The sequence below is a fragment of the Gorilla gorilla genome, chromosome 6 (genome assembly GCF_029281585.2).
Source record: "Gorilla gorilla gorilla isolate KB3781 chromosome 6, NHGRI_mGorGor1-v2.1_pri, whole genome shotgun sequence".
NCBI lineage: Eukaryota > Metazoa > Chordata > Mammalia > Primates > Hominidae > Gorilla > Gorilla gorilla.
Window position 1 is genome coordinate 101,016,661 of NC_073230.2, and position 15,148 is coordinate 101,031,808.

Genomic DNA, 15,148 nt, shown 5'->3' on the forward strand with positions numbered 1-15,148 from the left:
TATTGTAAATGGGATTACATTTCTTTATTTCATTTTTAGATAATTCATTGTTGGCATATAGAAATGCTCCTAATTTTTGTATGTTGATTTTGTATCCCGCAACTTTACTGAATTTATCAGTTTTAATAGTTTTTTGGTGGAGTCTTTAGTTTTTCCAAATATAAGATCATATCATCTGCAAACAAGGATAATTGGACCTTTTTCTTTCCAACTTGGATGACCTTTGTTTCTTTCCCTTCTCTGATTGCTCTAGCTAGGACTTCCAGTACTATTATTGAATGACAGCAGTGAAAGTAAATATTCATGTGTGCTCCAGATCTTACAGGAAAGGTTTTCACTTTTTCCCCATTCAGTATGATACTAGCTGTGGATCTGTTGTATATAGCTTTTATTATTTTGAGGTATGTTCCTTCTCAAAAAAAACTCAGTTTTTTGAGTGTTTTTTTAAATCATGAAGGAATGTTGAATGTTATCAAATGCTTTTTCAGCAATGATTGAAATGATCATATGGTTTTTAATCCTTCATTCTATTGATATGATGTATCACACTGATTGCTTTGCATATGTTGAACCATCCTTATATCCCTGAGATAAATCCCACTTGGTCATGATGAATGATATTTTTAGTGTATTGTTGAATTTGGTTTGCTAGTATACTTTTGAGGATTTCTGCATCAATATTCTTCAGAGACATTGGCCTGTAGTTTACTTTTTTTGATATATCTTTGTCTGGTTCTGGTATCATAGAGTGAATTTTGAAGTATTCATTCCTCCTCTATATTTTTAGTTGAGTAGGATTGGTATTAGTTCTTCTTTAAATGTTTGGTGGAATTTAGCAGTGAAGCCATTGGGTCCTTGGGTTTTCCTTACTATGACACTTTTTATTATGGTTTAAATCTCATTACTAGTTATTGATCTGTTCAGGTTTTGGATTTCTTCATGGTTCAGTAATGGTAGGTTGTATGTGACTAGGAATTTATCCATTTCCTCTAGATTTTCCAATTTATTGATGTAGAGTTGTTAATAGTAGCCACTAATGATCCTTTGAATTTCTGCAGAATCAGTTGTAATGTCTTCTCTTTTTAATCTCTGATTTTATTTATTTGGGTCTTCTCCCTTTTTTCTTCATTAGTCCGGCAAGGGTTTGTCCATTTTGTTTATCTTTTCAAAACAACTTTTTCTTTCATCAATCTTTTGTATAGTTTTCATTTCATTTCAATTTCATTTATTCTGCACTTTATTATTTCTTTTCTTCCATCAATTTTGGTTTGCTTTTGCCTTTCTAGTTCTTTAAGATGCATCATTAGGTTATTTATTTGAAGTTTTTCTTCTTTTTTGATATAGGAACTTATAGGTATGAAGTTCCCTCGTAGGACTGCTTTCAATGTATCCCATAGGTTTTGATATGTTGTGCTTCCATTAACATTTGTTTCAATAAACTTTTTCATTTCCTTCTTAATTACTTCCTGACCCACTGGTCTTTCAGGAGTATATCAATTTCCATGTGTTTGTACAGTTTGCAAAAATTTCTCATTATTGATTTCTAGTTATATTGCATTATGGTTAGAGAAGATGCCTGATACTATTTCAATTTTTTTGAATGTTTTAAGACTTGTTTTGTGACTTAACATAGGGTGTATCCTTGAGAATCATCCATGTGCTAAGGAAAAGAATATGTATTCTCTAGCCATTGGATGAAATGTTCTGTAAATATCTATGAGATCCATTTGGTCTATAGTGCAGATTACATCCAATGTTTCTTTGTTGATTTTGTATCTGAAAGATCTGTCCAATGCTGAAGGTGGGGTGTTAAAGTCTCCAGCTATTATTGTATTCAGATCTATCTCTCTGTTTAGCTCTAATAATATTTGCTTTACATATCTGAGTGCTCCAGTGTTGGCTGCATGTATATTTACAAATATTATAGCCCCCTACTGAATTGGTCCCTTTATCATTAAGGACTTTCTTTCTCTCTTCTTATAGTTTGGATTGGAGTCTATTTTGTCTGATATAAGTATAGCTACTCCTGCTCTTTTTTCAGTTTCCATTTGCATGGACTATCTCTTTCCATCCCTTAATTTTCATTCTGTGTGTATCTTTATAGGTAAAGTGTGTTTCTTATAGATAACAGATCTTTGGGTCTTGTTTTTTCATCCATTAAGTGACTCTATGTCTTTTCGTTGGAGAGTTTAGTCTCTTTACATTCAATGTTGTTATCTATAAGAAGGGGATTACTCCTATCATTTTGTTGTTTTCTGGTTGCTTTGTGGTCTTTTCTTTCTTCTTTCCATCCTTCCTGTATTCCTTTTTGTGAAAGTGATTTTCTCTGGTGTTAAGGTTTGATTTCTTGCATTTTATTTTTTGTGTATCTGTTTTATGTTTTTCAATTTGTAGTTACCATCAGGCTTCCAAATTCTGTCTTATAACCCATTATTTTAAACTGATGACATTCATTACATAAACACTCTACACTTTAACTTTATCCCCCTGCTTTTTATATTTTTGTTTCTCTTTATGTCTTACTGTACTATGTCTTGAAAAATTCTTGTAGTTATTTTTTATTGGTTCATCATTTAGTCTTTTTACTTAAGAGTGGTTTGCATACCACAGTTATAGTACTATAATAGTCTGTGTTTTTCTGTGGCTATTACCAGTGAGTTTTATACCTTCTGATAATTTCTTCTTACTCATTAACATCCTTTTCATGAAGATTGAAGATCTCCCTCCAGCATTTGTGGTAGGACAGGTCTGGTGTTGATGAAATCCCTCAGCTTTTGTGTGTCTGGGAAAGTCTATTTCTCCTTCACGTTTGAAGGATATTTTCATTGGATATACTATTTAAGCATAATTTTTTTCTTTCAGTACTTTAAATATGTGATGCCACTCTCTTCGGACCTGTAAGATTTCCACTGAGAAGTCTGCTGCCAGACATATTGGAGCTCTTTGGATGTTATTTGTTCCTTTTCTCTTGCTGCTTTTAGGACCCTTTCTTTATCCTTGACCTTTGCAAGTTTATTCTCTTCTTGTATTTTCTTATTCTTATTCCTTTTTTTTTTTTTTTTTTTTGACAGAGTCTTGCTCTGTCAGCCAGAGTGGAGTGCTGTGCCCACTGCAGCCTTGACCTCCTGGACTCAAGTGATCCTCTTGCCTCAGCCTCCTGAGTAGCTGGGACCACAGACATATGCCACCATGCCTAGCTAATATTTTGTATTTTTAGTAGAGATGGGGTTTTGCCATGTCACCCAGGCTGGTCTCTAACTCCTGGGCTCATCTCTAACTCCTGGGCTCAAGCAATCTGCCCAACTCAGCCTCCCCAGTGGGGGGATTACAGATATAAGCCACTGCACCAGGCCTCTTCTTGTATTTTTTTAAGTTTCTGCAATTAACATGGATTACTTTTGTAATAACAAGAACATAAGTAAACTTTCAAAAAAGTGTAGGTGAAAAAGAATTTAACAGGCAATAAGATTTGTTGGAATTTGCCTCCTGTATCAAAACACGACATTTTGTCTTAATGTTTACATACTACCAACATTTTTCTAAAAGTCTTGTACTTACAGCTGATCTTGAAGCTCCACAATTATATATTCTAATTGTTCCTTCTCCAGTTTATGAGCCAGATCAGAATCTTCAATCCTTTGAAGTAGTATTTTATTCTGGGAGACAGATTCAGATAGTTGGTTCTCTCGAAGTCGTAAGAGTTCTTCAAGGTAACCCTGGAAATCCAGTATCATCAAGATATAGCAACTGCAAAATTCTAATACATATCCTGAAGATAAATGCTGAGTAGCTTAAATGCTATTCCTATTTATATTGTAATGAAACAATTTCAAAGCATTACTGATAAATTAGTAAAAAATTTGTCTTAATTGAATATAAAAATTTAACATATATTCTCCATTATTTAAAACTCTAAAGTTTGAGAAACTGTAATTTGAGGCAAAACTTAGTTAAAACATTGTAATTTCTAAGCTTCACAACAATTGCATAACTCCTAGCTTCAAAATAAAGCCCTAAAAACAGAATGACCAATTAGAAAGTTGCTTCTTTGTGATTATTTTTCAAAAACACATAGACATTAACATTTTAGCATTAATACGTTAGTGAGAGGTAGTATAATTTTGATTAGGCCGGCTGGCCTAGTGTCATATTCCAGTTTTACCACTTATCAGCTATGTGTCCTTGGGCAAGTTACTTAAGCTCTCTGTGCCACAGTTTCACCATCTAAAAAAGCAGGACCCATCAGAGTATCCTAGTTGGTAGGATTAAATGAATCAATACAGATAAATTGCTTAGAACGGTGTCTGGTACACTGCATGCAATGTATAATTACTAGCTATTATTATTAGTAAACACGTAATAGATATAAGACTTCTTGGAATAATCTCTTAACCTTTTACTCTTTACTTTCTCTTTGTCCTTCTGCCCTGCTTTCTGGAAAAACTTATTGAATTTATCCTCAAACCCTTTGTACTGAATTTCTGAATTCAGGAAATCATATATTTAATTTTCAAAATCTCTTTCCTGTTTTCTGATTGTTCTCTTCCCATGGCATTCTATTCTTTTTAGTTGCAATGTACTTTCAAATTCCTCTAAGGATTATTAATTAGAATCTTTTAAAGTATTCTTCTATTACATGTTACCCTATTCATGTGTCATTAATCAACTTTCACCTATTTTAGATTTATGATACATGTTAAGAGTAGGTAATACTATTCTTCAAGAGCTTATTTTTTATATTTTTTTCCTGATAATTCTCAAATGTTTGTTATTCTATAATAAAATCTCAGAAGTTAAAGTTAATTTTTATAAATGAATATTTCATATATATGCAGCTTAATATAAATAATATATATTCATAAACATTAGTAATTAAAGAATACTCACATATCCACCACCTAGATTAATCACCAATACTTTAAAAGTCAATATAATGCCTTCCTTGATTGTCTCCTCTTCAAAGGTAACAATACCCTAGATTTGTGTTTATTATCTCTTTACTTTTCTTTCCAGTTTTACTACAAATATGTGTCATCTTAAACAATACGTTGTTTAGTTTTGCTTGGTTTTGTCAATATCCTTTTGAAAATGTTTTGTCTATATTGATGAGCCTAGCTATAGTTCATTTGCTCTAAAAACTGTATAGTATTCCATTGTATGAATATTGCAGTTTATTCACTCTTCTGTCACTGTTCTCTCAATGACCATTTGGATCACTTTGGGTTTTCCTTAATATAAACAATATTGCTGTGAACACACTCTGTTATGTCTCCTGGTGTGCACATCCAAGAGTTTCGAGGAGATATATCTAGGAGTAGAATTCCTAGGATATAGGCCATGCATATCTTCACATTTACTAGATACTGCTATTGATATTGCCATTGTAGTAATTGTTCTTACTATTGGTTTTATACTAATCACATTCCCACTTGATATTATATTCACATGATCTTATGTTAGTATAAGAGTTATACTGGGGTTCATTAAATTCATTGAAAACTATTCCTTCTTTTTCTATTCTCAGGAACAGTCCATATAAAATAGGGATCACTCCTACAGTTGTGTGCCACTTAATGATGGGGATATGTTCTGAGAAATGTGCTGCTAAGCAATTTTGCCATTCTATGAACATTACAGAGTGTACTTACATCAACCTATGAACATTACAGAGTCTACTACACAACTAGGCTAGATGGTACAGCCTATTGTTCCTAGGCTACAAACCTGTACAGCATGTTACTATACTGGGTACTGTAGGCAATTGTAATACAATAGCAAGTATTTATATATCTAAACATAGAAAAGGGACAGTAAAAATATGGTATAAAATATTTTTTTTAAAAAAGGCACAACTATGTAGGCCATTACTGTGAAATGGAACTTGCAGGACTGGAAATTGCTCAAAGTGAGTCAGTGAGTGGGTAGTTAGTGAATGTAAAGGCCTACAACTACTGTACACTACTGTAGACTTTATAAACACTGTACACCTAGGCTACACTAAATTTATTTTTATAAGTTTCCTTTCTTCAGTAATAAAATTAACCTTAGCTTACTATAACATTTTTACTTTACAAATTTTTAAAAATCTTTTTGACTCTTTTGTAATAACAGTTTAAAACATACATTGTACAGCTATACAAAAACATTTTCTTTTTAACATCCTTATTCTATAAGCTTTTTTTCTATTGAAACATTTTTAAAATTTTTTAACTTTTTAAACTTTTCTGTTAAAAACGAAGTCACAAACACACACATTAGCCTAGGCCTACAACACAGGGTCAGGATCATCAATATCACTGTCTTCCACCTCCACCTCTTGTCCAACTGCAAGGACTTGAGGAGCATTAACACATGGAGCTGTCATCTCCCATGATAACAATGCCTACTGCTGGACTACCTCCTAAAAGACCTGCCCGAAGCTGTTTAACATTTAACTTTTTTGTTTTTTAAGTAGAAGGAGTACATTTAAAAATAATGACTAAAAAGTATTGTATAGTAAATACGTAAACCAGTAACATAGTATTTTCTTATCATTATCAAGTATTATATACTTTCCATAATTGTATATGCTAGTTTTAAATGACTGGCAGGGCAATAGGTTTATTTACACCAGCGTCACCACAAACACATGAGTAATGCATTGTGTTACAACATCACCACGGCTACATCACTAAGTGATAGGAATTTTTCATCTCCATTATAATCTTATGAGACCACCTCATATACATGGCCCATTGTTGGCCAAAACATTATTATGTAGTGCATGACTGTATTTGGTAGAGTCACCAAAACAATACATAATAGTTTTTTTTGGCAGGGGACTGGAAAGATTTTAAACTATTTTTTCAATTTGTTAAATGGCTATATATGAGTTTTGATAAGTAGTATTTATAAAAATTCTTTGTTTTGCAAGGTATTATCATAAAATTATTAAAATATTCTCTAATAATTATTGGGAGAGTTTCTCCCACATTTATGTCGTGCTGTCTATTCTTCCATTCTTAAGATTCTCTGTGTCTTAATTTTTTAAAAAAATTATTCTTGCTAGAATTTATTTCATTAATTTTTGCAAATAATTATCTCTTGGTTTTGTTAATTCTGTTTCTTTTTTACTTCACCAATATCTATTATTTTATTACTTTCCTTCTTTTTGAACTGGTTTGGTTGTTCTTTGACTACTTCTTGGATACTTATCTCTTTAATTTTCATTGTTTCTTTTCTAAATATCTAAGTATTTCTACAAGTACTATACAAGTTGTGTGGCAACTTACAACGTTAATATGCATTATTTTCATTCTCATTCATTTTAAAGTATTCTATTTCCTCAATTTTTTTGACCTATAATTCAGACAATTTTTTCTTTAATTTCATGAGTGGCATGTGGGTGGTGCTAAACTTTTTGTATTGATATCTAACTTTACTGCACTATTCACATGACCTTACATTAGTATAAAAGTTATACTAAAATGATAATATTGTATCATTTCTTTGGTATTTGTGGACATTTGTTTTGTGACCTAGTGTGCTCCATAAAAAGATTGGCCGGGTGCGGTGGCTCATGCCTATAATACCAGCACTTTGGGAGGCCGAGGTGGGCAGATCACTTGAGGTCAGGAGTTAGAGACCAGCCTAGCCAACGTCGTGAAACTCCGTCTCTACTAAAAATACAAAAATTAGCCAGGTGTGGTGTCACATGCCTGTAGTCCTACGTACTCGGAAGGCTGAGGCAGGAGAATCACTTGAACCCAGGAGGTGGAGGTTTCAGCGAGCCAAGATCGCGCCACTGCACTCCAGCCTGGGTGACAAAGCGAGACTCCATCTCAAAACAAAACAAAACAAAACAAGACAAAAACAAAACAAACCAAACAAAAAAAACTCCACTATAGCTGTTCCATATATGCTTGAAAAGGTTATATGTTCTAATTGTTAATATTTAATATATTTTAGATCAGGTTTATTAATTGTGTTAATCGAAGTTCACTATATCCGTTCAATCTATAAATTACTCTGAAAGACATTAAAATTTCTCATTATAATTATGGAATTACCAATTTATTCTGGACATTTAATTAATTTTTGCTCCATATTTTTCATGGATATATTGTTAAATATATGTAAGTCCAGCACTGATATATATACTTTGTGAATGCTTACTTTTTTTTTTTTTTTTTTTTGAGACGGAGTCTTGCTCTGTTGCCCAGGCTGGAGTGCAGTGGTGCGATCTCCGCTCACTGCAAGCTCCGCCTCGCGGGTTCATGCCATTCTCCTGCCTCAGCCTCCCAAGTAGCTGGGACTACAGGTGCCCGCCACCATGCCTGGCTAATTTTTTGTATTTTTAGTAGAGATAGAGTTTCACTGTGTTATCCAGGATGGTCTCCAACTCCTGACCTCGTGATCCGCCCGCCTCAGCCTCCCAAAGTGCTGGGATTACAGACGTGAGTCACCGGGCCCAGCTGGTGAATGCTTACTTTTTAAAAAAGGCAATGTCTTTCTTTAGTCTTAATAATGCTTTCTGCCTTAATGTCTATGTTTAATGATATTGACACAAAATTCTTTTAGTTAGTATCTATCTAGTATATTTATCCCCCTAGTTTCAACTTTTTATGTCATGTGTTATGTGTCTCTCTTATCAATAGCATACAGCTAAATTTTATAATTATTTTTCAATAAATCTAAGAGTTTATCTTAACTGGCAAGTTTCTGCCATTTACTTTTATGGTGGTGTTGACTCTTCTGGTTATATGTAATTTGCATTTTGTGTTCTCTTTTCACTATCCTTATTTTTTCTAATGTGCTCCCTTCTATTATATCGATCAAGCTTTCCTTTTTTCTTTTCTTTCCCTCTACTGGTTTGAAAATTAAACATTCTACTTCTATTCTCTTAATTGCAACTTCTAAATGTTAATTTTGGAAACAGGCACACACATTAAAAAATGTCTCTAACCACCTTCACTATATTACAAAGACCTCAAAAGACTAGCTCAAAAGACTACTCAAAATTCATCACTTTCTAATTATTTCACCATATTTTAACTATTATCTATGTTCTTATGGTCATTTACATCTATTTCATCTATCTTAGTAGAAATACTATGTAATGGTGTTCTACTGTGCATCTCTGACTCTTTCTGATATTTTTAGTCAGTGTTTTAGTTCTGCTCTGCTTTCATACTCTCAGTGGTGGCCTGTAGCTGGCTTGTATAGGCTCTCGAGAACTGATTGTTAAATTTCAGAAATTTAAGTCAGTTGTTAAACATTGCTGTTATTAAACATTAAATTATATAAATTTACAACTAAGTAAATTATATTAAACACAAAGGTAATAACTTCTCAAAATTCATCACTTTCTAATTATTTCACCGTATTTTAACTATTATCTATGTTCTGACAGCCATTTACATCTATTTCATCTATCTTAGTAGAAATACTATGGAATGCTGTTCTACTGTGCATCTCTTCCCAATTTTGCATTCAGTGATGTCATATTGGTTGCTTTAAATTGGCCATGATGGCAGTATTTATCCCAGAAAAATTGGCAAACACTACAAATGAGGGCTTCTGCCTCCATCTCCTCTAAAAGAGCCAGTTAAACATATTTCAGTGTACCAATGTCACCCCATATTGGTCATTATTTTTGCTATTTCATGTAATCAAGCTTTCTCTACAAATTTATTTGTTTACTCTGCCATTTTGCACCTCACTCCTACATTCTAGGTTCAATTTCCACCTTGAATGACAGGGACCTATACCTGCTGTTTCACTGTTGGTGTTAAAATGCAAGTTTCTAGGTTAAGGAATTATGCCTTCACCCCCATCCCTGGGGCCTACAGTTCTCTAACATATGCACATATTCTTCTTGTGTTAGGTCTATGTTTCTGATCCCTAGTGAGTTCCTTTTCTTGAGAGAGTAGCTCTGAATGAATCTTTTAAAAAATTGTATTCTACTCAGCATTTTCATATTTTTGCAATGTAGATACTTTCAGATTATCTTAGTCTGAATTCTTGCTGGTACCACAAGTCTCCTTTAATAGTGCATGAAAAGTTTTCTTCATATGCATTATGCAAATGTTTATAGCTATGTAATTTGGATTTAAAAATATTTTCTAACCAAATAGCTATCTGTATAGATAAAATTATTTATATTTAAAAAATTATGACAATTTCCCCACTGCATTTTTAATTTTTTGAATATTTCTATCACTAATTCCATTGGGCTTTCCTTATATATATATATCATCTATGAATAATGATATTAAAAGAAGACGAAAAGAGAAAAATAGAAAATACAGTAAAAAAAGTAATGGTTACAAACTCCTTAAAATAATAGAGTTTGTTTTCTTTCTGTTATATACTCCACTTTGCCTACTACAGTGCTTAACACACAAGAGCTGCTAAAATATCTAATTTTCAAAAAAACAGATGTACTTGCTTAGGCAATCACTGCATTTTCACAAACCAATCATCTTTTATAAAATTTATCATAGAAACTAAAATCTCAAATACATAAATTAAGCTGCTTATTAAAATAATGGCTTGTTTTTATGTTAAAACATAAAATTGGAAAAAGTTCAACAAACAAAAGTATCTTCTACAGTTGCCTGATTTTTCATTAAGAGGAGGACAATTCAAAAACAGAAGAGAAGCAGCAATGGATAAATAATTTTATTCAGTTAAAAAATATTTTGGCAGTCACAGTTCAAAGGCAATAACTAGAATAAAATTAAGTATGTTTTGATAATTTTAAAATACCTTCTGTTCCAGGGTAAGCTGATATTTTTGTTTAACTCGCTTACACTTGTTGAACCAACTGTTCTCATCCATGAGGAAAGGAGGTCCGACATTCTCTGGAGTACTGCTTTCACTACCACTGCTTCCCAAAGTCCTTAGCTCCTCCTCATCACTGCTGATACTATCAGAACTGGGAAGATCAAAATTTAAAAAAAAAGTTAAAAATATGTTCCAACTTGATTCTTAAACACTTTTACATTTGCAAGCTACGGTGAACAAATTTGAAAATATTTAGTACTAAATACAGAATTATAATGATATTATAAAGATTTAAGCTTCCTGAAAAAAAAATGGCAAGTTAGCATGGGCTGCTGACTCCCTCTCGGAAACCAACCCTAGAGATACTACAGAAGTTCAAGTGGGTTTACAGATATAAGGTATTAAGATATAAACCAAGAATGCCCAAAAGAGAGAGAAAAGATTCCCAGAGAAGAGAAACAGAAACTCTAGATGGGCTGGAAACAGCCTTCTAACTGGGTTCTTTTCACTGCCCGAAGTGGATTGCTGCCTGCTCAATCTTCAATACAAGGCAGACAACAGCAGTTCCAGCTAATAACAGTGGGGTATAATACAGGGTAGTGTGTCAAGATCAGCTCAGCTTTAGCAAAGAGAAGATAACAACAGGTTCAGAAGATCCAGTTACTCCTAAGCATTTCCTACTGAGGGGAACAAGGACAAGCAGAGGTAGAGCAGAGAGAACATCTATCACAATCCATATCTAAAATTCCTCAGGATATGACTATAGAACAGAAGCAGAGCATAAGGTGAAAAAAATGGTAGAAGAGAAACTCAATAGAGATAAAAATGTGCTAAGATGATGGTCCAATTTAGAAGAAAAATATTGGTGTTAATTCATGGACACAGGGAGGGGAACATCACACACCGGGGCCTGTCGGCGGTGGGGAGCAAGGGAAGGGAGAGCATTAGGACAAATGCCTAATGCATGCAGGGCTTAAAACCTAGATAATGGGTTGATGGATGCAGCAAACCACCATGGCACATGTATAACTATGTAAGAAACCTGCACGTTCTGCACATATATCCCAGAACTTAAAGTATAATTTAAAAAAAGAAGAAAAATACTGGTGTTAATATACTTAAAAATAAACATGGAAAAATAAAATTTTAAATATGAGCAATTATATTAACAAATAAGTAGAAGCATAAAAATAGTCTGTATTACCTTGAGAGTATTCAAATAAACTACAATCTGTCAAATGAAGGAGCAAACAAAACAAAACAAAACAAAAAACAACCAAACCTGCCAAAGAAAATTCAAAACAAAAAAGGAGATGGCAGAAATAAACCCTAGTACAAAAGTAATCACACACAATTTAAATGAGTTAAACTCAATAGCCAAACACCAGATGTTCAGGTCCAGTTAAGACAATTATATAAGGGGCTGGGCATATTGGCTCATTCCTGTAATACCAGCCCTTCGGGAGGCCAAGGTGGGCAGATCACTTGAGGCCATAAGTTCAAGACCAGCTTGGGCAACATGGTGAAAACCTGTCTCTACTAAAAATACAAAAAAAAAAAAAAAATAGCTGGGCGTGGTGGCACATGCCTGTAATCCCAACTACATGGGAGGCTGAGGCATAAGAATCATTTGAACCCAGGAGGTAGAGGTTGCAGTAAGCTGAGATTGTGCCACTGCACTCCAGCCTGGGTGACAGAAAGACTCTGTCTCAAAAAAAGGAGTGGTGGTGGTTGGACAATAATGAGTGATCTATAAAATACATATGGTTTTTCTAAATATTTGGGATTTCTGATTCTATCATAATTGAAAAAAAAAGAGTTCATTCAAGTTTTTTCCCAAGATAGCTGACTAGATACATCAGAAAGCAGATCAAATTTATAGATGAATAATCACAGCCTGAGTGGAAAGTTGAGATAAGAGTGTTGAAACCTGTTGGAGACCATGCAGGAAACAGCTGGGAGGCAGAAAAGGAAGGCAGCAAGAGCCTGGGAGAGACTGACCATTAAGGAACTTGGAGTCCCATAGAAAGGGTAAGTAGGGGCATTTCTTTGCACCCCTCACCAATGTGACAAACTGCTGAGAAGTGAATTGTCAGAGAGCCCCTCTGCCCCTGCAAACCTGGGCAATTCTGCCAATAGTAATCTGGAGACATCCTGTGGGCAGAGCACCAGGTGGTCAGCTTGTGCAGCTGGGCTCACATTGCCCCCAAACCTGAGCTGAAGCAGTAGGTGCGATACTCGTTGTGCAACCACTGTGGGCTACTACCCTGCTCAGGGAATCTCAGCCCTTGTGTCACTTCATCACCAGATTCCCCACAAACATTTCTCAGAGCCTTCTCTGAATCTGCAACCAGAGGGGACCATCAGGACCCTGGGGAGCTGCAGGATCCCTGGAGATCTAGTCCTCGGTGTGGGCCACTCCTAGGGGAGGGAGAGGTGCAGCCCACCAAAACACTCACTGGGACAAAGGAACCAGATTGCAACTTCTCTCCTGCCTGAGAACCCCACATTTGTGACAAGATGGGTGACTGTGCCCTTCTCCTGTGCCCTGACCTACTACTGCAGATGCAGCGAAGGCTTTTCTTACTAGAGGTTGACACAGGCACACTTGGAGACAGTACTATTCTCCACTAAAAGTGTGCCTATCACCTGGGCTTAAATAAAGGGTAGGACTCACCTCCCTGTCCCTACACAGAGTGGCAGCATTCCTGCAATAGAGTACAGATCGCCAGCAGAGTTGTTTGTTTTCGGCTGGGTGAAAAGTTTTCTCCCTTGGGTTATTTTGTTGGTAGTAGACAGACAGGCATTTTCCACAAACCTCAGTTGCACTGTGGCCTAGAGATAAAGATAGTGTCTATCTAAACTGAAAGTTGCAAGCCCTGTGACAAGGGTGTGACAGGGAAGCTGATTGCATTCCTACCTGCCTAGGACAAGGAGCTGATGCAGTCCTCTCAACTCCCATCCCCAGAGACCTCAGTGCAACCTATCATGAACTACCCCCGCCATATGTTGGGGCTGGTGCTACCACTTGTCATCAGCATACCCCAGGGAAAGCTGGCTCTTACTCTGAAGTGCAACTTACTGAACTGGAGATTGAACTGCATCACCAAATAAAGAAATCTGAGGATAGAAGGGCATAGTGCTAAGTTATGAGATAAGTGCCCTGGGACCTACACACTCTCAGCCTTGCAGAAGATAGTGAGTTGGATCATATGACCAATACATTGCTACGACAAGTAACATTTGAGAAAGCCACTGCAAAAAAAGCTATCTATAACCATGGACTCATACAGAGTCTTGGCTTCCTGAAAGCAACTAGAAATGAAGCCAAATGATCTTAGACAATATACCTAACAGTCACATCCTTAAGGGAGCTTCCTCAGATTAGAAGGAATTAGTGTAAGAACTCTGGCAGCACAAAAGGATAGAGTGTTTTGACATCTCCAAAGGATTACACTAGTTCTCTAGGAATAGATCCTAACCAAAATGAAAATTCTGTTATGACAAATAAAGAATTCAAAATGTAGATTATAAGGAAGTTAAATGAGATCTAAGAGAAGGTTGGGAAACAACACAAAGAGATCAGAAAAACAATTCAGGATCTGAAAGATGAGTTAGGTAGATATTTTTAAAAACCAAACAGAAGTTGAGGAAATGAAAAATTCACTGAAGGAATTTCAAAATACATTTGAAAGCTTCACCAGTAGAAAAGACCAAGCAAAAGAAAGAATTTCAGAGCTTGAAGATTGATTTTTCTAATTAACACAGTCAGAAAAAAAAGAAAAAAATTAAAAATCAACAAAGCCTTCAAGAAACATTAGATTATGTAAAGCAACCAAACCTACAACTTTTGGGTATTCTTGAGAGAGAAGACGAAAAAGTAAAATGTTTGGAAAAAATATTTGAGGGAATAATTCAGGAAAATTTTCCTGATCTTGCTAGAAATATAGCCATTCAGATACAAGAAATTCAGAGAACACCTGAAAGATACTATACAAAATCAACACCACCAAGGCATATGATCATCAGACTATCCAAGGTCAACGTGAAAGAAAAGAAATTTCCTAAAGGAAAAGAAAGAAAAGAATTTCCTATAAAGAAAATTCTATCAGATTAACAACAGACTTCTCAGAAGAAACCTTATGAGCCAGAAGAGACTGGGGGTCTTTTTTCAGTCTTCTTAGAGGAAAAAACACTAGCCAAGAATTTTATATACTGCCAAACTAAGCTTCATCAACGAAGAAGAAATAAAGTCCTTCCCCAGACAAGCAAGCACTAAGGGAATTAATCACGATTAGACCAGTCCTACAAGAAATGATCAAAGGAGCTCTAAACATAAAAAAGGATGATACTCACCATCATAAATGCGTACATACGTCCA

General features: G+C 34.9%; 1 protein-coding gene across 6 annotated transcripts in view; it reads right to left on the reverse strand.

Annotated features, from left to right (window-relative positions):
• The window catches only part of RUNDC3B (RUN domain containing 3B), a 194,730-nt gene that overhangs the window by 38,224 nt on the left and 141,358 nt on the right, over positions 1 to 15,148 (reverse strand). For all 6 annotated transcript variants that reach the window (XM_031013231.3, XM_055346846.1, XM_019031632.3 and 3 more), the window contains 2 exons: positions 10,750 to 10,918; positions 3,559 to 3,716 (listed from right to left, as the gene is read on the reverse strand). In XM_031013231.3, the coding sequence (XP_030869091.1) occupies positions 3,559 to 3,716; positions 10,750 to 10,918 (327 nt within the window). The remainder of the gene's footprint in view (positions 1 to 3,558; positions 3,717 to 10,749; positions 10,919 to 15,148) is intronic.